Source organism: Clinocottus analis, unplaced genomic scaffold (genome assembly GCF_023055335.1).
Source record: "Clinocottus analis isolate CAN_PGR_092001 unplaced genomic scaffold, fCliAna1.0.p SCAF_8, whole genome shotgun sequence".
In the NCBI taxonomy this organism is placed as follows: domain Eukaryota; kingdom Metazoa; phylum Chordata; class Actinopteri; order Perciformes; family Cottidae; genus Clinocottus; species Clinocottus analis.
Window position 1 is genome coordinate 11845869 of NW_027176240.1, and position 21990 is coordinate 11867858.

Sequence of the window (21990 nt, forward strand, 5' to 3'; positions counted from 1 at the left end):
CTCATTTATAGTCTAATAAACAGTAAACTTAACAAATAAAGCACCCTGTGCCATATCGCTATTTCTCCATGTCATTGCAGCTGTCAAGTTTGTTGAAGCGGTGTCAAAGCTTTCGTCCAACAGAAGTGGTCGTGGTGTCATCTCAGAAATAATGACATTCAATCTGCCTCAGTTATAGTTTGTGTTAAGACAATTATTAAATATTTGCTTGCCAACATGTTAAACTAAAAGGTGAATCTAAAGTATATTTAGCTCAAAACACAGTTGTGTTAGTTATGGTCTGTCCAAATGATCTCGTTGTGAGACAGAAAAGACACAATTACTTTCTGTAAGCTTCTGGTTTTCCTGTCGACACGTCAGTTAAAATGCTGCGAATTCGAGTAATTGGGAAGATTTTCAAGAAGTAATTGTGAAGGCTGATAAAGATCAAGCTTGAGGCTGATGCTTTCGTGTTGGCTCAACCAACTTACTTAAGCTAACTAAATCCATTACCTTCGGCTCCTTTAATTAAAAAGCATTTCATAAAATACTGACTCACCAGATTTATTTTGAAGCAGCATTATATTGCAAACAATGGTTAACCCTTTCCACTTGAATGCACTACTTTCTAGGTCCTATTATAATGTCAGACGAGCAAAGCACACATTGCAAAAAGAAAAAGGTGTCTACCAAAAGCGAAAAGCGCTTACCCAGAATAAAAAAGGCCTGTGATGTTAATTTTTTAAAGAGTGGAAGTACAATATTTATAGAACACAAGAGTAAAAGCAGACTACTGTACAACTCTTTGCTACAATTACATTGTCACACAGATAGGCTTAATTTCCAGAGAAAAATAAATACACATCTGATTTCTATTACACAACCTTTTGCATGTCTTAACCCTATTAAAATAATTCTGTAATCATAAAAAATCTGATACAGTATATATACACATACATTTGATGCAGGTGTGTTTCTTAAAACACACACATGCTGTTTTGCATTCTCTTAAAATTGGACCGCTTTAATTCTGAGCCACACGTTTGGTCTTTCTTTACATGCACGATTGTATAATGACGGTGTACTTCTGCAGCGCTTCTCATTTGAACCTGTTCACTGGGTTTCCAATGAGCTCTGGGCATTGCTCTTCGCCTTTCGCAATCTTGTCGCACTTCTTGAACAGGTCGTAGTTTATCTTGTCGGTTAGGACGCTGTCCTGCTTGTACTGCGGGTGCTTAGCAACAAATTCCCTCATCCACTTGGCCATCGTCATTAGTTCGCCTGTTACAAATCAGAAACATTTAGAGTTGAGGCTGCACAAAGAGAAATCTGCTTTTGGCTATTGCTGTCATCAAGTTTCTTCTGTTTGTGTAAATTTACCTGAGGCACGTTTCTTGATGAGCTTCAGATAATTCAAAATGGTGCACCTGGTATCCACATCCACTTCCATGTTTTCCAGATAGCAGTTAAGGATTGGGATAAGCCCTTGAAACACTCCCTCCTGGTGGAAAAAACAACAAAAGGAAACAGCAGTAATTGTTAGGGGGCTTAAAATAGGACTTCAGAGTCAGCAGCCCCTCTATCATAATTCACAGCTGTGATTTAAACTAAATACTTAGAAAACATTCACTCATCATTACAAATACATGCTCAAGTTTATTCTAAGCTGCTTAAAAACACTGCTAGCCTTGTAGTCACATAATTTAAATAGCCTAAATTAGAGTCTGTTATTTAGCATATTGTAGTGGTGTGTTAACAGTAAAATTAGATAAATAAAACACAGTATTGTAGGAATATTGTCATCAAGTGTCAGACAAACACCTTTCCGTTGATTATTGTGTCGATACTCATCAGTGTGTACTCCTCATTATCATCATCGTTCTCCAAGCCGTTCTCAGCCGAGGCTGTGCCATCAAGGCCCGGGTTGCAGCCTGTTATGGACAAGAAAAGGGATCAGTGACTCCCTTGTGAGGCTCTAAACACCTGAAGTTGTCACGCTTTGTTTTACCCACCTTTGAAGATGTCCTTTCGGAAGTAAAACATGCCCTCCTGAACAGAGTTCCTCTTTTGTGCAACCTTCATGTTTTCATCCACCTAATGAAAGACCAGCGGTTATTGGATCAGAGTCCCGCACACAAAGTATATTATTAGGACCCAAATGTCCTATTAACTCATTGAATGCCTTTTGACATTTTCTCAAAGAATAGAACTATGTGGCTGTTTTTACCTTTGACAAGGGGATCAGAAAGTCCAGTTTATAGGACAAGATCACTCTGGTGAGCAGGACGACAAAGACCACGTAAGCAGCGTTTTCAAAGTCAGTTAGCTGCACCTGAAAAATAAAGCTCAATTTATTATAATTTTATTCTGGGTTTGAAAGGCCATTTAATATATTTAAAAAACAAACAATTACAGCGCCGTTGAATTTTACCTCCATGGGGCGGAACTCAACTCTCCAGCCGATGTCAGAGTTCGGAGGTGGAGGTTTGAACCTCATCGTCTGCCAGTTGGTCGACTGGAGGTTCTGCAGGTAGACGAGTGTAAATAATTACTCCTTTACGCCTGTGCGGTGTTTTTACACATGGTCGGCTTTCTTCACAGAACTTCAAACACAGAAAACCTCACCTCAAAGTGATCGGACTCGTTTTCATCATCCAAGTGGATTTTCTCCTCAAAGACGGAGAGGGGATCTCGGATGAAGAGGTGTGCTATGTGTTGGGCCAGCAGCTTATCAATTCCTACAAACAAAAAGCTTATTATTCATTAGTTTTCCCCACAAGCATCAGCTGATTCTGACATAGAGGTTGAACAAGTTTCCTTAATTTTGAATGTTTATATTGACGACGCTACTTTAGACATATCACTTCCGTCACACTACCTGCGTCGAGCAGCTGCTTGTTGATCTCCTCGTCTATTGTCAAGTCAATGTCATTGTACTTCTCACTGCAGCTCGACAGGTAGCTGTCAATTGAATCGTATCTTGACTTGAAGATCCTGTATTTGTCGTTTTTCAAAGGCTGCAACGAAAAAGTGATTTCCATATTCATACAAATACAGACCTAAAGCATAAACAATGTTATCGAGTTATCTACGTGGTCCTTTTGCTTGAGAAACATTTGAAGCAGCAAGTAAAATTGGATTGCATCCAGTCTTGGTGGTATTCAAACAAGCTCCAGCAATTCAAAGGCAACGGCAGCGTTACCTGAATTGGACAAAATAAATAACCTAATCAAATATAAAAAATGTTGAACTATTACTGAGATGACTGTCAGTGTTGCCTCGTGTATGCAAATCTCAAGTGTCAATAATGAAAGGTAAGAAAGAAATAATATATCAGATTTAAAACTAAACAAAGTACATTCTTAAAAAATGACTTGACTAAAGCATATTTTTCAACACTAGGGGGCTTGATTTTCAGCTCCGCCCGCTCACCTTGAGCCCGCGTTCTTCCACTGTCCGGTCATCCACCGAGGCAGAAATAACTCCCCAGCGACAATCATTATCCGACACAAAGCCTCTGTAAAAGGGAGAGGCTGCACTCAACGCCATCTGGAACGAGAGGAAAAAAGATTCAGTCGTGGTTTAAAAGCTAAAGCCACACAATCTCGAGAGAAAAACATTGTGACTGGCTGCATAGTTATTTTCAAAATATTGGATTCAGTTATAGGATTAATAGTTATGTAATAGCCCAGTTGAAGAAGAGGTCAGGTGAGTAATCATAATACATTGACTTATCGACTCACCACTATGGGGCAGAATGTTGCTAGTTGGTCATAAAGATATCTCGCCTCATCAATGCTACAAGCTTGGAATGTCACCTGCGAAAGCATCATAAAAAAAAAGGCCGAAGTACATTCATAAATCACTTATTGGGGATGTAAAGTAAAAAATAGTCCAGTTTACAGCATCTCACTTGAGTCACTGTTTGAAAACACAAGCATTGTTTAGAAGGCAACAAAGACCACAAGGTCTTCGTTCAGTACCTGCAGACAGCAGTTGCCCATCCCGAAGCCCATGGCGTCCATGTAGATGTGGTCAGGCAGAGCCGCCCTCGCTGCTTCTCCGTCGTCCTCAGGAAACTCCTCCACAAACGGAGATGGAGTGCATTTGTCTTTGAAGACTAAAAAACAAGAAGGAATATAATCACATTTTGGTAATTTAACTGCAGTTTGAGAGGCAAATCTAAACCACCAACTGAACTCATGTTTTGTCAAATACAATGCATTTTGTTAAATGTATTGTTAATAGTTTAAAAAAGCAAAAGGTAATTGGGGAAATATCGGAAGGGCTTCATTATGTTTCAGCTGGCATATATACACTAGGCTGCATGTTTAACAATTGAATAAGAATATCGATTGACAATATATTCTAAAGAATAATAAATCACAACATAAAGTAAATGTCACATTTTAATTGATTAAAAAAGATCAAAGTGACTACTTTCTTACTATTCATACCTCTCATTTCCTTTAGACTTACTTGGCACATTAATCACAACTTTCTCTCCTCTTCTGTGACGTATGTTTCTGGTAAGGGTGCTGAAAAAGCAAATTCACATACAGTCACATAAGCACACACACCCACACTTTGTTATTAAAACAATAGAAGTCTACTGGCACCAACAGCCAAAATAAGCCAAAAAGAAACCCATCCCTTTGTCTTTTGCGTCATTATGACTAAAGGAGTCAAATTATCCTGCAAGAGTAAGCAGATCTGCCAGGAAGCTTTATCCATGAAGCCTACCTGAATCTTGGGTGGCTGTTGATGGCTTCATCTGGGAAAAACAGTGACTTTGACACTCCTTTTTCAACAGGGGTCGGTTGATGTTCCGGTTTGGTGAAACCTGGGCAGCCTAACCTAAAAAAAACAACAACACACACACGACAACTATTAACAATTATTCCGCCAATTATTTTCTCAAGTAATTTATTGATTGTTTTGTCTAACAAATGTCAAAAAAATAAAAATGCTAATAATTGACCAACATTTTAGGTGACAATGTCAAATGTCTTGTTTTGTTTAACTAGAGTTCCAAAACCTAAAAGATATTCGGTTTACAATCAATCAATAACTATTTGTGTAGACTAATAAATCATCAATGAAGCTTTTCAACTCTAAAATGTTACAGAAATGTAATTTTTTTGTTGCTCAGACCATCGCGGACAATCACAGTTTTTAAAGTTAAAAACCTCTCATGTTGTAAACTGAAAGAATCCATCAAATTGATGAATTAAGAATATTTCACACAATTGCAAAGACTGCATATCAAAACATGGACCCAGTCGGTTTTCCTTTTGCTCTTATCTCCACTAACAATGATCAATGAGGCGTAAAACACTTGCTCTGTGTCAAACAAAGTACCTTGGAAAAGCAGTGATGGTGCAGAGGGTTTCATTCTGGTTCAGGACAGACGAGGCCTCTCGTCGCCTCTTGCCCATGTTGCCCTCCACGGTGTTGAACTCTGACATGGTGCCGCCGTACGGCTGCCCCGGCGTTCCTTCAATCATGTAGCTGCCGTACTCTGGTCTCCAAAGGGTGGGGTGACTGCACAAACATGAAAAGTGTTGTGACAACTTTCTTCCTTTATAGGTCAGCAAGGAGGGGAGGCCATCGAGGAGGCGCCCCTGATCTCAGCATCACGGTGACCTTTCTGACTGAATGAACGGACCGCTCTCCATTTATCACATGTCAGCCGTAATCTTGGCACGGCAAACGAACGCGACGTATTTGTGCTCCAGAGCGTGCTCTTTGGTGTGAGCGACAGAGGGGCAGTAATGAGGAATGCTTCGGCTCTACTATTCCCACTGCCACTGGTATTTCCCTTGGGTGAAGTCGGCTCCACAGAGTCAGACCAACGTCATGAGCAGCGAGCAAACATAACACTCATAAGCTTGCAAACACATGTACACCGCCTACAGAGAATTCCTCTTTTCAAAGAAATGTTACTATACTTCCGACACGCCAACCGTATTAACGGCTCTAATTGATATCACTGATGGATGTCTTTTGGCAATTATCTTAACATTAACGCTTCATTTTGGAGGACTTTTGTAAAATGTTTAACTTATTTATTTACCATGCAGAATGACAGTTTGTCTTAGTTTAGACTTCATTAAAATACCTTTTGTTCACTGAAATCGACAAGCAATGAAAGCTAAAATGAAACATTATCAGAGCAGCTTTTTACATTTATTAAAGTTCAAGTGCCGTGACAACTTATATTTTTCTGTTCTACCTTTTATATTTATGCCATGAGGATTCAGGACTTAATGTACAACATATAACTATGTTGGGTTATCAATCAAAAAGAAACTCCTCAGGGACACAGTGGGCACTAACGAAAGGAAATGGAAGACGTTTGAAACGAAAAGGTCTTTTAATTTGTAAAACTCAGAGGAAGAAAATAAAAGCCCCAAAAAATGTAAAACTGCAAATAATGGTCGACTGAGATTAAGACAAAACGTCACCTTTGAGTGAATATTTCTGAATCGGATGAAGACCACTGCTTTTGACATAGATACAAACATCTCCACAGTGACGCCAACAGCGGTGTCATGTGAGCGAGAAAGCTCAGGACTGTGAAGTTACAGATGATAAGAACTATGCACAAAAACTTGAAAGTGCAGTTTGCTGGTATTTACAAACAGACCTTGAAGAGCCTGAGAAGAAGTTATTGTCAACGGTTAAGATCCAGGTGTGGAAGGTGAAAGAAGACACACCAATAACTGAAGAGCTGTGCCATTTGGAAAAACTGCCGTTTGCTGAAGGAAAAAAAAGAAAACTTGTAGTTGCACCCTTTTGTTCAAACAGTGGAGACTTTGTGTGGTGTGCTTTATGCAAAAGCATGTGAACGAAGAATGCACGATGACTTTGAAAGTCAAATTGACACACAGGCTTTTAGGCAAATTCAGTGCGAGTGAAGCAATGTGAGGAGACCGAGGGGCATAATGCTGCATGCTTCTGCTGGCAATGACACAAACACCAAAGGCGTCACTATTTCTGTAAATAACATAATTTTGTGACTCCACCTGTGCTTTTCTAAATAACAGATTAAAGGACAATAACAAAATAACAATAACTTTCAATTTAACCAAATTGCCCCATCAGACCACAAAAAAAGAAAAAATTGCAATCACTTAAAACAATGAACATAAAGTTCTATCTGTGCATAAAATAAATGATATGTATTTCCTACTAAATAGCTCATTTTTGCTACTAAACGCAAATTGCAGAACAAAACAGAATGGGACTGCAGATATGTGAGCATCAGGTTGTATCAATATTAGTGGCTCAGTGAGCTGCTTTCCTCTCCACAACTTCTTAAAACGTGGTTGTAGACTTGATACGGCTGCTCTCAGTTCATGCTCCATGTTGAGGTGAAATCTTTTTCCGGTTTTGAGAAACGGAACAGCAGAAAAGACTTCACAGAAATTAGCTTTTGGCAAAACGCCCAAAATCGGCAAGGCGCACATGTGCAGCATAATCTGTTAACCGTGAACATTTACCCAAAAGTACAGGCATTTCTCCATGTATTTATTAATGACTTAGTTTGATGTCTGTGTACTTTGTAATGTGTGAAGCCAGCAGCTCATTGTTGGAACAAGACACGAGCACTTTGACTCGTTTCACTTGGAGCAGGAGAGCTGCTCGGGTTCAGAGAGCTGCTCCGGTGATCCTTGCAGGAGAGCTACTGTTGCCATTTTCTACCTGAGAGCGTTTAAAACGCGGATATAGTTGTCTGCTTTTCACGCGACATAGTTTTTCTCCGCTCTCTGCCCGCTGTTGTGTGCTCAGCACTCACCTGTGTGCGCGCACGTGTCTCTGCGCATCGGGGCGGAACAACGCCGTGCGCGATACAGAGAGCAGAGGAGAGGACAAGTGTTTATGCGCGACCACAGAGACAGAAATGACAAGCTGTCGTGTAAATCCCGTCAATAAAATACAGCCTTTCGTTTGTTTAATAACTGAACAAGAGGTAGACCTGTTCTATCGGAAAGAGAACCTTAAATGACGTATTGTGATCTAGCGCTATAGTGAAAATTACAGGAGGTCGGGGGGTTTTTTCAGGGGGGCGCACCGCCCCCCTAATCTAATGGTAGGGGAAACATTGTACACAATACAAAAAACAAGATCTTTTAATACCTAGAGTCAATTCAGCTTAAGGTATCCAGCATCAAGTTTACTTACTTGGGGTTTATCTTTTCCCCCTGGTCTTGGAGGGTTTCCAAAACATCTTTACCGTTGAGGACGAGTTGAACTTTTTCATTCTTGTCATCCAATTCCACCAACATGTACTCAACCTAAAAGTAAATGAATAAAAACAAATGGGACAAGTTATCAATGAAACACTTTATTACAGCCACTGGTTTATTCATTCAACAAACTCTTTCAACTTCTAAATCACGTTTTCAGTCCACGCTCAACCACGGCACAAAGCAGACGTGTCCCAGATCAGACTGGGACGCCATCACATCAATTCCAATTCATCAGTTATGTTTCCTTGACTCTGCTGATCCCCTGTCTGAAAGAGGGATTAATCTATAACAACAGCATTCCACATTGTACAAGCTGTAGTACGTTGAAGTTTGGTGGACTGGTGGCGGGCAAAAACTAATGTGGAAATTCTGACTGAAATACAAAAGTTACAACTGCGCCTATACAGTGTCTGATAACATAATGTTAAGCCAGCTAACAGGGAGCGTCTTCTAGAAATACCTGTTACAGGTACACTGAATGATTGACAATACGTAACCACTCACAAGCAGCTGGAACATTTAGCCAGTGAATAACCACGAGTACTGGAAATAAAACTAACACCAACTATTCCCTCGTCAAAGTCCACATGTTGAACTGAAGTGAAACACGTTGTCCATGAGAGAAACTTAACATGCACATCCTCCTAAAATGTTACACCACTGAAGGATCAGTTGATTTAAACATTGTTTTCCTGGATGGAAAATAAACAGTAAGGTCGTTTTCTATCTCAATAAAAGGCCAATATTGCATCATGCACAACCATCCTGACAGACAGCTGCAGCAATGCAGCACTCCCCCACATGTCGGGTCGTTTTGAGGTGAAGAAGGCTCGTTTCTCACCTCATCGCCCCACTTTAACACATCCTTCTGCCGCTCCTTCAGCTTGTTGTAGATGTTGAGAAACTGGATGATGCCGTGCTTTCTGATGTGGTCCGCATACTTCTTGGTTTCCTCCCAGTTCAGCGGAGACCCCTGCGACAGCAAACCCATGGCACCGACTGCTGCTGTCTCGTATGAACTTGCACGTTTAGCTAAAGCTAGCTGGTGTGTCCAGCTCGCGCGCAACTAGCATGAAGTGACAACGGCAGAGCCCCGGGGTCTTTAAGGTGGCGTCAGAGAGAGGGTGCACGAGGCTGCAGCGGAGTCTCTTGGTGCTGTTAGGCGGCGTGCCCTGTCAGTAACCTCAGCAGGGCATCCAGAAGAAACAGGCCCTGCTCATCACTTGCTAACGTCTGGTTAGCTCGGCGAGGAACACCGGACAAACGATGCGGCTGTTTCCCAGAACGACACTCCTTCCACCCGCGACCCCCCTGCCCGCTACTCGGTGCCGCCTCGGCTCTGTGGACCACCGGGCCCGTTGCTGTGACAGCGTGACAGCGACGTGAACTGGTTGTTTGGTAATTGTTGCCGCACCAGTTTTTGTTCTCGTGTCCGGTGGCTGGTGTTGTATATATATGTAACGTTACGCCCTCCTGGCGTCACACACGTGATGTCGTCAGGCGGAGCGCCGTGACGCGACGATGACTCGGCGTTCTTCGTCGCGTGGCTCCTCCCACTCACCTGTCAATCAGAGCAGGTGTAGCGACTATACGTCCACGTAGTTTTCCTGTACTGCAGTCGACAAAGACGTCTTGTGTCGATTAGTTTTAAAAAAAATTTTTTTTATGGTGAATGATTAATTTCCAAGAGAACCATGAGCACATGTCTGTGGAGAAGCTCAGTTTTAAATATCAACTAATCAATTGGTCGAAAATCGTATTGTGTTACTCGACTGTTTGTAGACAACCGTCCAAGTCCTAGTTCTTTAATTATATAGACGACATGGAACAGCACAAAATACTCTCTATTTCGGAGGCTGAACGACATTGACATATTTACCTTTTATTTTTTTCTCTCAGATTAAGCAATTCAATAAAAGTGTGTAACAAAGACAATTTAATTGATTTAAGTCACACTGCGTAAGATGTTTTCAGTTTGTTTTAGCAAGTTGATTTTCCTGAAAGACAAATGGTAAAATGCTGCTCACAAGAACTATCAGCACTGGAAAAATTTGCTTACTGAGTCTTAACATTTCCAAACCACAGTCTTAAAATGAATGAGTCATGCTTACTACTAAAGTTTAGGTACAGGTTTATTGGCTCTACCTAAATGCAACATCATTAGAAAACAAGAGCATAATGACACAGCACTGTTCAAGGGTGGACAGAACGTCTGAAAGGTCACTGAACTGACTTCTGGCCCAAATAAGGAAGCGGTCTCAACAGACCTTTTTTCTCTCCATTAAACTGATTCATGACCATCTGTTTGCTGGTAATGTTTTGAAAGTTGTTTGGCCAGGACTAAAACACAAACACTGACATCTCTCATGTGAAATAACCAAAACTCTTTTGGTGTTTGAATAGGATCACGTTACATATAAGAAGCTGATCGAGATAATCGTTTTTTTGTTATATCCTATAACAATTTAATGACAGCTTTATGAAAATATATTACATTTCTGTAACAGAATAATAGAGATGCTTTACTCTTTGGGAATAATGGACTTGGAGTGACAAGAGCGTACCAGAAAGACACTCTGCATATTGTGAAGACAGTTTTAATCATTTGGATTATGTTACATGCCTGAAGCTGTTTACTTACTCTTGCAGTGAAAGTTTTGAGTGAATGAGCACAGGAGCTCAAATATTAGATTACTCACTTGATGCCTGTGAATTTACAGCTTCCGATTTAAAAATCGACCAAAATAAATCACCTGCTCCTTGTACTCATGTAAAAATGTGTCTGGATACAGTTTGTACAATAAAGTTTCTGGGTTAGGAGGATTTCATGATAGGATTTAAAGGGAATGCTACATTGCCTCATCACCTGATATATACATACTGGAATAATGAACAATTTCCCAAAAGAAACCACTAATAAGGTCCAATAGGTATGAACTGAAATAGAAACGAGCGAAATAATCATGTGTATGTGTACATTTTGTTGATTTATGGTGATTAAAAACAAACTGAAGTGTTTTACCCAAGTACTTCACTTTAAAATAAATAACCGTAAAAATAAACTTGCATGAAAATTATTTTTAAATAAATGACCATGGCTCAAAGAAGCTTCAATTCATCTTTTTAATTTAAAAACAAACAAAAAAAATGAAAAGACATGAGCAGTTAGGGAATCCATTAATCCCAGGAAAGCTCAGGTTTACAACGTTGTTCCCAACTTGTATTTTTCTTTTTTACAAAATACTGTATTGCTGTCACATCTAAACCCATTCAAACCTCATCACTCAAACCTTCTCCAAATAGAATCCATTTCTCTGCACTGATAGTGTGTTTGACCATCACTCAACATATGACCACCACATGAGACACATGTAGAGAAGCTGCGACCGTACGACTCTGACTCCACCTATGTGATGTCTTACTCCAGCTCAAGCTCATCCTTCTGTTCAAGTATCTGAGAGTCACAGGAGCTATAGTTGACATAAACTGGACTGCCAAAAAATCCTTCAACGATAACAACTGTGTTGCAAACACTGGATAAAAAAGTCAATCATGTTACAGATTAATCTTAACAACAGCAGTGATTTTGCATCTTTAAACCTTTCATTTGATTTTTAAATAACATTATATTTGCTATAGAAAAAGGGCTAATTATATTATCTCAACTGAATTGGCCCCAAAGGTAAATTTCTGTCTAAAATTGTCAAAATTGATTATTACGATGTCCGATTTAACCATTTCTTCAAAGGTAAATTTCTGTCTAAAATTGTCAAAATTGATTATTACGATGTCCGATTTAACCATTTCTTCCATACATTCTTCCATGATGCTAATTATACTAAGGGAAACCATAATTACTGAAAATGCTTTACAAGGCTTCAAATTGCATCTAATAAATGGAGTTTAAAAAAAATCTAATTAGAATATTTTCCCAAATGCTTCCATTTTATTATCTTTTTCTCATCCGAAGAAAGCGGACCATTTGAACATCATCTTAGTCCTAAAACGGGAACTGTTGGTAGGGATTACAACCAAGATTTATGCAACAGAAAGGCTACTTTATTATTACTATCAAAACTTCTATATACTGACTGGTGCAGAAGACACTGAACTGGCTCTGGACTCTCGTGTTTTCCGTGTGGGTATGGTGACAACACAGCAGGAAATACCGACTGTTGCTTCTGGCAATTCATCATCCTCAGTCCATTCATTAAGGTCAGGGTTGTAAACCTGAATGCATTTCTTGTACTTCTTCTCTCCCTCGTTCCAGCCCCCGAGGAGATAGACCTTGTTGTTCAAAGTGGAAATACCAGCCGTGCTCACTCCTGTGTTAAGAGGTGTGCAGTAGCTCCACTGCCCACTGTGAGGGTTGTAAGACTCGACGGCGAGGACATCCACCCTCTCTCCACGACCTCCCAACTGGCTTCCACCGATGACATAGGCTCGGTCTCCCACGGTGGCAGCGCAGTGCCAGCCTCGAGGTGTGCTCAGACTGCTCTTATCGTGCCAGCTGTCAGTGGAGGGGTCGTACGAGCACACGGCCCTGGAGTAGGCGTTGTTGATGTAACCTCCGGATACGAGGATCTTGCCATCGATGAGGGAACTGCCATGACAGCAGCGAGGCACCTCCATGGGCGCTTTCATCTGCCACTGGTTGGAGGAGGGCACGTAGCACTCCACGGAGGCCTGAACACCATCACCGTTTCGCCCTCCAATGGCAAACAGGAGGCCATTGAAGATGTTAAGGCTGAAATGTGTGCGCTTCTGGATCATGTTGCTCAAATGAATCCAAGTGTTGAAGCGGGGGTCGAATCTGCAGAATGTGAGAGGGATTTGCAGTTATTTTGGCGTGCCACACCAACTAATGTGACATAGTAAAAATCTACCGTGACAATTAGTTCTTACCTGCAGAAGTTGCTGACAGCATGTTTAGCCTGGTTCCTTGCGTCGTTCTGGTCCTCACCACCTGCCACATACAGGAAGCCATCCAACACTGCCACACACTGATTGAAGCTCTTTGCTGGCATTTCTGTCAACTTATTCCACACATTATCTGCATCTCTGTAGAGGACCTCTTTGCTGAGAGATTTCTCTGTCAGGGCAGGGCGTCCACCAACTGTGAATATCACCTTGAGGCCACCGCGCACCTTTGTTCTGCGTGACTGGAGGATGTTCTGTTGGAATGGCAGCAGATGGTAATTCATGGCATCAACAAGGAGACGGTGGCACTCTGGGTCTTGCATCATTCTGGGCGCATTCTGGACATGATTCACCAGGTCTTGGGCAGAGATGGTGCCGAAGCGGATGAGAGTTAGGAGATCCGCGGCGTACTTCAACCTCTTCTCGTCAAAGTCCAACCACTTCATGGCGATCTGGAAGGCCGTAACCTCGGAGGGAAGCTGCAGAGAATCATCTGAGAGGAAATCGCTGATCTGCTCATAGGTCAGCTTGAGGAACTGCTCCATCTCGGAGAACTCAATGAAGTTCTCCCGCATAAACTTCTGAGCTGCCTCCTTGGTTTCTTTGAGGTCATAGGCATCAGCGATATTGGCCACATACATGCAGTTCTCCACGCTGAGCTCCTGCATGAGGAAATCGCTGCACATCTTTACCAAGGTGCTGATTTGCAGCAGCATGGCCGCGGCGATAGTGCTACCAATGCTGTACAGCGACAGGGTCAGCTTCCCAGAGTATGCATATGTGATTGCTGTGGCGAGGCCCACCGGTGAGAGGTCGTTCAGGTCAATCTTCTGGAGGGACGAATCCTTCTTCAAGATGCTTCGAATGTACTCACTGCAGGAGGCCATGACAACCTTGTGGACATCAAATGACTTTGACTTGGTGGCGACTGTTAGATCGCAGAGGAAGCTGTCCTGCCTCATGTTGCTTAAACCCTCCAGCAGGTTTGGGGCATACACAGAATCAGTGACTTCAGTTGAAATGCAGCTGAAGCCGTTTCCTCCTTCCAACAGAGTGTTCAGCCCGTTGATCTTGTTGATGGGGCTGTCCTCAACCATTATAGTAATTTCATTTATGTCTCCTTTACTCTTTTTGGTCGCCTTGTTCTTTTTGGGTGCCATGCCTGTAGCAGCACAACACAGCCCAGACCTTCTGAAAATATACATAAAACATGTCAGATTTCATAGGAAAAGTGCACGATGATTCACAGAAGACCAAAACAGATCAGTTCTGTTACATGCAACATGTGACAGACATGACTTATGCTGGCAAAGATCTGGCTTGGAATGAATCTGGTCGGGACATCAAAATATTAGTGACACAACTTGAAATAGAGGGATGCCACATTTATAAGATTGATCGATGTGAAATCACTCATAATGTTGAGTTTATGAATGATTTCATGTGTGTGCTGTCTTGAGGTCCTGCTGTCCTTGTGCCATGTGTACATGTACTATTTTCTTTCCTTCAAGCTAAGCAATAGTATACATTTCCTGTACATTTGTATCCAAGGAGAACATTTTTCTTACATTTTGGACTAAGTGTAATTTATTTAGATGCTACTAGAAACAGACACCTTTGAAAACATATGTGTTACTATACGGGTGATGCTGGAGCTAGTGAGTGCGTCAACATGCCCCTCTTTGCATCTGTCACAATTTATCAGCAGTATGTCCAGGAATAGCAACGCTGGACGGCTCACCCATGACGTTCCTTTTATAGACTTTGTGACATGAGCACTGGGCCTCATGTCCTCTCGCTGTTTAAGTTTAATTTAGGGCAAACATTCATCTTTTATTTCTCTTTTTTAAATTGTATTTAATAGTTGTCGGCTTGTCCTGGATAAATATGCAATGAGCACAATCTACAAGACAAAAAACATTTAATAAAAGAAAATCCCCCCATTATTTCCCAAAAACTTATGAAAACCTGAAGCGTATTGTCACCCTGTGTCAAAGCACATTTTAGGATGGGGTCAACATCTTTACGCCATTAATACCCTTTTGAATCCCAGGTAATTTTTTGGTCTATAATAAAGGCCAAACGCTGAAGCGCTAACTGCACTTAATTGTCCTTCATAAATTGGTAAAACGATCAAGCATGTGAAAGTTCCACTTACCTGAGAAATGAAGTTGAGGCTGGTGAAGAAGGATCTTGTGCCTCCAGTAATGGAGCAGGAGAGAGAGAGCAGCAGTCACCCAGCTGAGAGAGACATACAGTTAACTCCTCCTCTGGGGAAGTGAGTGCCAATCAAGTATTTTGCAATGCATGTGGCAGAGGAGAAGACCCATACAACCCCCCCACCCCCTTCATCATAATGTCCCACAATAGCACCTCCAATCTGTTGATGTCGACATACTGTGCATGGGCTCGACCTCATTTCATTAATTTCTTTTAACCATTGTTTAGAAACATTTGTTCAGTAAATGTACAGAAGACACTTGAGCACCACTTCAAAAATATAATACTATGTCATATTATGTTATGGTATAATATGTAGGACTCATTATTAGTATGAATCATCCTGATCTGTCATGCTGTGCACAGGACATACAAAAGTCTAAGCCACAGAAAAAATGGATCAATTTCACAGTTTGATGAGGCCTAAGAAACTCCACCCCGTCCGGCTTGTATTGGTTTCTTGACAAATCTTGAATTAAATAAATGTTCTCAAAATGTGTCATCAGCAGAGGGCTAATAGCATGCATGATCAAAAAAGTAATGCACATATTTGGTTATTTGGTCAGACTATGGGAAACGAGAACAGGTTTTTTTTTTATTCTGGTTAGAAGAAACATCATTATTTACTTTACCATTAATAACCTACAGCAGGCCACATTATTTTCTCATCGGTGTTTTGTCATATATTGATATAAGTATGCCTAATTGATTCACCCTTTCTAAACCGCATCGTTCCTGTCAGCGGTTCCGCCCATTATAATAGTGTCATCAACAGGCGCGCGCTGCCCGGTGTGTGTAGACGCGTGCACGTGAATCACTGCTATGGCCAGCAGCTCCGATGTGGCGAAGAAACTCGTGCGGTTCAAACTTCAGCTGACAGACTCAGCAGAGTCAACTACGGTAGTAGACATGCGGGTTATTATTTGTCTTTGAGCACATCAAGAAGAGCAGGTAGACGGTTCCTGCCCTCAGGGGAGACCTTGTTTGCACTGCGCTTTGAACTACTCTCCCGTTTCTGATGTAGACTATGCAATCGTTAAATATACAGCAAATACTTGCTCCACAATTATTCATTTTGATTTTCCTATACAAATTAAACTGTGCCAAATTCACAATGTCGTTTCTGTCACAATCTTCGGGCTACAAGATATTCTGCCTACTTAATTGCGTGCGTCTTGTGTTCTTCATTATGTGTGATGCGGGGCTGACTGTGAGTTGTTTTATTCAATAACATGTGCGCTGCTGCCACACATTTGCAGCACTTCACTTTGGGGTCAGGCTGGTAAAATGGGAGGCGCCTTGCTGCTAAAATTGGCAACTCCTCCAGTTGTCCAACTTATGGCTTCTGTCCATCATCAGTGGAGGTCCTTGTGTCTCTGCAGGCCGGTTTGAGTCTCAGATGGCATGGATCATTACATGGGCCAATGTCTAATGTAGATTTAAACTTGGATGCATTAAAATAAAGTAAAGATGTTCAAGCACCATTTGATAAGTTTTCAGTTATATAGGGAGAGTTTATAACAGCCGGCTGCTTTATCCATTTATAGTTCACAGTAAAAGGAGCAGCCTGAGAGGCTGTGCGGGCTTCCCATACATAGCTTCTGCTCTGAATGCACAATCAGCAACTGGTGATCCTAAACCAGGACTACCATATTTGGGCTGTCTGATTTTTCTTAATTTACAAGACATTTGAGTTGCTTTTTTGGTCCTAAACATGCATGAAAACCATGCTCACGGAAAACATGTCACCTTCATTTATTTATTATGCTCTTTCCAGGTTGTAAAGATTTTGCAGAAACTTAAGGACCTTGATATCACATTAGAACTTCTTTCTGTGAGTATTTTTTAGCAAAATAATGAATTTTGTGTTTATGTTTGCTATGTGTTTATTTTGGTTACATGTTCTTTGACTGTGCTTACTTGTGTCTGCATATATATTAGGAAACTGGAATTGGCAAAACCGTAAACTCCTTGCGCAGACATAAACAGGGTGGAGAATTGGCCAAGTCGCTAGTCAGGGGTTGGAAAAGATTGGTCCCGAAGGACTCAAGAAGGTGATGTATATTAACATTTTAGATATATTTAACATTACACTGTATTTTTTGTATTTGTTTTACATGTTAATCTTGAGTTTTTCCTTGACGCAGCCACACACAGGATGGAGATGTGTCAGAGAGTTTGTCTAAAGACAAACTGGATGACCCAAACTGTCCAAATAATGGAAGTCTTACAATGGAGGATTCAAACAATAATTACTTGAAATCTTACATTAATAGTAAGAATTCTTCCGATGAAGCTGTTTTCAAAACAGGCAGCAGGAAAGCTGATTCGGAAAAACAATGTAAAAAACAGAAAAGACGTAAGGAACACAATAAAAATGAAGAAAAATGTCATCAAGAAAAAAATTCTCAGAATGACATCTTGAAAAAGAACATTGATGTCCAAGAGGATCAAAAGGACAATTCAGTTGTCTCCAAGAAGATAAAAAGGAATGAGAGAGACGGAAAATCAAGAGACACTAATACTTTTCTTGGAAACAAAAACTTTGAGGACACTCATCAAAAATCCAGCTCTGATAGTGGAAGACTTAGTTCATATAAAAAGTCAAATAGGAAACACAAAGAATCATCCAGAGAAGGCAATGGATCTTTTTCATTTGAATCCAGTCACAAACACTCGGACACAATCAAAGTGGCAAGTGTCAAAGATGGCGGATCTTCTGAAATATTGAGGACTTCAGAGACCCAAAATAAAAAAAGGAAAAAAAATAGTAAAGAGAAGCACGACCCTCTAAAAACCAAACAAGAATCTGAAAAGAAGGGCCATTCAAAAAACAAAAAGGCCAAAATAAACCACAAGAACCCGCAGAATGACACCGAGGAGCCCGCCTTGTCTTTTGAATCATATTTAAACTACGATGTGACTTCAGAGAAAGGGAAAAGATCTGGAGGGAAGATGCCGCCTAAAACACTCAAGAATGTTGTTAAAGGGGAAGCAACAAAAGGTCCGGTCGTGAAACCGTTCAGCTCAGCTGTGATGTCTACAAATGTGACTTCTCCAACACAAGTATGTTTGACAATAGTCTTTATTAATTTGGCTTTTAGGTTGCAGACCTTGGTTAATAAGGTTTCTATTCATATTTCAGGAATTTAAGGAGTCTGTACTGAAAATGATTTCATGTACCAGTCCTTCACCTGCTGAATGTGAAAAACCATTTGGTGTTGAGTACTTTGAGAGGAAAGGTACTGTATTTACCACAAGAACGACTGGCTGTTTTCTCAGATAGCTTATTTAAATCTTGACATTCTATCTTTTGTCTTGCAGTCAAGAGGGAGTCTGATTTTTGTGACTTCTCGGAGGAGTCTGCCATCTTCACGGGTCAACGACTTAACAAAAAGATGCAGGTCTACTCTGGTGCCAAATCCGCCTTCCTCCCAGCCATGATGAGCTTGCACCAGCAGTGTATCCGCACGCTCCAGAATAACATTAACTGTGAGTAAAGCCCAGTGAAGCTTTTGCTCATGAGTCTGTCAGTTTGTTGGATTTATATTTAGGCGCAGAGATCTCTCCTCAGTGCTTTATGAAACTGGCGGAGTCCCGTTTGAAATCCTCGAGCCGGTGTTGGAGAGGTGCAGACCAGAGCAGCTGCTACGCATTGAAGAATGCAACCCAGTAAGAGTGTGAATGAATTTAGTGCAGGCGAAACAATCTTAGTGGCCACTGAATGAGCTACTCCTTCCTGGCATTGCATCAGACCCGCCATTTGTTGTTTATGTTTATATGTCTATAACTATATTTTCATTGAGAGGAAAGGTTATATGGTCAATAAATTCAAAGAGTAAAGTCCCTTGGGCTTATGAATGTAATCAGTAAATCTTTCTTTTGGATGTCTGGTGTCAAAGTTGACATTTTTGTGTTTGATCATGTTTAGTTGAACAGTAACTTTACCTCTGAAGCCAGTGTTATACTTAATATGAAGAGATTTGTCAGATTTTAAAGGAGGTTGTCAATGAGCTTTACATACAGTGGCCTCTGAGTGTGTTTCATTATATTCTGAAATGTCCTTTCTAGTAAAGCTGAACTTACACTTACACCTTGGAATGGAAACAATATGTTGTGTCGAGAATTTAGCTTTAGGGTACAGGTGTATATTGTTTGCTTGCCCTGCAAGTGTTTGCTTCCTCAGATCTACATTGGAGAGACGGACCACTTATGGGGAAAACATTGCCAGAGGGACTTCAAACACTCTAAACTTCTGGAGTATGAATCATGGAAAGAGATGTTTGTCAGGCTGTCCGAGGAGAGGGAAAGGAAATTTAAAAGACTCTCAAAAAGCATTGTCTCAGCCCATTCTAGCAAACCCAAAGGTGTGTATGCTGAAACTATAAAAGACTAATCTTGAGTAGAAAATTATTTTTGTGTCAATCAGTGTCAAAAAAAGTGAACATTATACATGCACTGCATACAGTTTAATCTTAATGTTCTGCACACCGTGACAACTTTTTTCCTTTTAGGTCGGCAGGTGAAGATGGCATTTATTCACACTGTCGCCAAGCCACCGAGAGATGTGCGGATTCAGCAGGAACTTCATGGAACAGCTGTTCAGCAGCCTCAGCTAAGGTGCAGGTGGGGTTCAGCATCTTAAATATAGAGAAATGTCCCCAGAGGTTTTGCGATTAGCTCGGGATTTTTTTCCTTTAAAAAACAAACGTGTCTTTGTGCTTGCATATTGCTTTCAGCTATGTGGTTTATGGATTATAAAGTTCATAAACAAACCAAAGGTTATATAAGCCGTAATGGTTGTGTATTTTAGCCCTGGGCTCCAAAATGATCACTCAACAACAGGAGCTTAGCGGGGTCATAAGCTGCCGAAGACTCGTGCGATAACACTGGGAGAAGTACTTTTTTGTGTGAGCTTAGCCAAACAGGAATTGGTGCAATGTGCTGATTAAACCGCCTTGTTGCTTTTGTTGTCAGATGCATCTTATGCTCACTAACTGTAAATGGGAGACTACTTTTTATTTTAGGTGCATTTCTTTTTTCTATTTATTTGAATTATGCTCTGAGCTAATGTATATCCGTAATTATCAGCGTCAAGGTTCAAGACACCAGACAGAGGCCGAGTAATGAGCCCAGCAGGTCCAGCAGCGCCACTTCGGCTGCAACCAGTACACAAGACCCTCGCAAAAAACCAAGTGAGCTTGAATATGAATGCAAAGTTTTGTGTTTGCTAAACCTTTCCAAACCGATCAAGATGGCCTGTTCAGTTTTTGTATTCGGGGAGAATGAAAGCAAGACATATGGATGTTACCTATAATCCCGATTGACATTTTATTTCATCGCATATTTTTCTCTCTCCTGTTCACACAGGAGTTGCTCCAATGATGGCAAAGTCCTTAAAAGCATTTAAGAAACTGGGACGCCGATAAATGCTCTTATAGGATATTTACAGTGTGGGGGAAGTGCTCTCTATTATTCATTAACATTGCACAATAGAAGGCTTGTGCTTACATAGATTACTCATGTTGTTTGTCTAAATATGCAGGAATTTGCCATGGTTTTTTTTCTTCCTCTTATAACTGTATATTTTCTTCACTATTAAAGGGACTATGAAAAGAGCAGATTCAAGTGGTTTTATATGTTGTCTTTTAGCTTGTTTGAGCTTAAAAAGGTCAGTCAGTAGTTTATTTAATGGGATGTGGCTCCCTCTAGTGGATATAGATATATAGATATCTATATATCTATCTATATAGATGTATTGATATCTCAAAAACCATTCAAACACTAAATTAAACAGAATACAAGTATGCCAATGTTCTAAGTGCTACAACTGATATAACTGACAGGTTTTAATAATATTAACACAGGTATTTAATCAATTAGATTTATTGTATTAAGAGTTTTTACAATAAAATGCTTTGTAAACATTCTCATCCACCTGGTTTTGAGCCAAACTATCTTCAGAAGTTGTCAACAATTCGTTCCACATTGTGAAAAATATATTTTTTTGTCAATTATCTGTAATCCCTGAAGTTGTTTTGTCTTTAATGGGGGAAGGTATCTGCTGTGTGTCTCGTCTCAAGGACCCTTACTGTCTATTTTTGTGGTTTTGGACAACAATGGTTTGAAATATTCAAGGGAGGGCTCTAAAACTGCTGTGGACTTCAGCACCACCTGTGGCAGCCTGCAGAGACTGCATCACTAATCCAGCCTCATGTTTAATTAATTAGTTTGAGGTGAGCTGCTATGTTTTGGAGGGCTTGTGAATGTGTCTGATTATTTAACTGAACGAAAAACGAGGATCAGACAGTTATGACGAAGCAAGTGTTTTTTTCATTAATTAGTTAGACAGTGCAACAATACATCCTTAAAAACCTGATGACATATAGACAATACATAAATAAATAAAAAAATACCAATTTTAATATTTGCTTATACTCCAAAGGTCCTCTAGAGGAAGTGAACTGAAGCCCTTTTAACCATGACCTGATGGTTAATGATGCTGCACTGCCATTAGGGAACCAGAGGGCTAGAGCTGACCTTGACCTCTGACCTGGAAGAGAGCAAAGTGGGTGGAAAAATACACAAGGATGATGATTCTTGTTCTATTTAAAAA

The 21990-nt window shown here is 40.6% G+C and overlaps 3 protein-coding genes across 6 annotated transcripts; 1 reads left to right on the forward strand and 2 right to left on the reverse strand.

Moving 5' to 3' along the window:
- Window positions 1-523: 523 nt before the first annotated feature.
- On the reverse strand, window positions 524-9741 carry gclc (glutamate-cysteine ligase, catalytic subunit). Its single transcript, XM_068568531.1, has 16 exons — window positions 9076-9741; window positions 8167-8279; window positions 5341-5523; window positions 4723-4836; window positions 4459-4517; window positions 3963-4099; window positions 3723-3797; window positions 3412-3528; window positions 2858-2996; window positions 2605-2717; window positions 2411-2503; window positions 2207-2311; window positions 1992-2073; window positions 1801-1910; window positions 1360-1480; window positions 524-1260 (listed from the first exon to the last, which is right to left on the reverse strand). Exons 1-16 carry the CDS (start codon window positions 9223-9225, stop codon window positions 1079-1081), a joined length of 1893 nt encoding a protein of 630 aa, XP_068424632.1. The 5' UTR covers window positions 9226-9741; the 3' UTR covers window positions 524-1078.
- A 1602-nt stretch (window positions 9742-11343) lies between these two features.
- On the reverse strand, window positions 11344-15386 carry klhl31 (kelch-like family member 31). Of its 2 annotated transcripts, none has more exons than XM_068568554.1 (3): window positions 15313-15386; window positions 13140-14342; window positions 11344-13047 (listed from the first exon to the last, which is right to left on the reverse strand). In XM_068568554.1, exons 2-3 carry the CDS (start codon window positions 14312-14314, stop codon window positions 12315-12317), a joined length of 1908 nt encoding a protein of 635 aa, XP_068424655.1. In that variant the 5' UTR covers window positions 14315-14342; window positions 15313-15386; the 3' UTR covers window positions 11344-12314. The 2 variants fall into 2 exon arrangements, with proteins under 2 accessions (XP_068424655.1, XP_068424654.1); XM_068568553.1 differs by having other exon boundaries at window positions 13140-14345; window positions 15313-15362.
- An 810-nt stretch (window positions 15387-16196) lies between these two features.
- On the forward strand, window positions 16197-20989 carry eloal (elongin A, like). Of its 3 annotated transcripts, XM_068568294.1 has the most exons (11): window positions 16197-16274; window positions 17152-17208; window positions 17316-17428; window positions 17522-18440; window positions 18520-18616; window positions 18699-18866; window positions 18949-19046; window positions 19561-19741; window positions 19889-20000; window positions 20466-20569; window positions 20745-20989. In XM_068568294.1, exons 1-11 carry the CDS (start codon window positions 16197-16199, stop codon window positions 20801-20803), a joined length of 1986 nt encoding a protein of 661 aa, XP_068424395.1. In that variant the 3' UTR covers window positions 20804-20989. The 3 variants fall into 3 exon arrangements, with proteins under 3 accessions (XP_068424395.1, XP_068424393.1, XP_068424394.1); XM_068568292.1 differs by having other exon boundaries at window positions 20466-20989; XM_068568293.1 differs by having other exon boundaries at window positions 19889-19994; window positions 20466-20989.
- Window positions 20990-21990: the final 1001 nt, after the last annotated feature.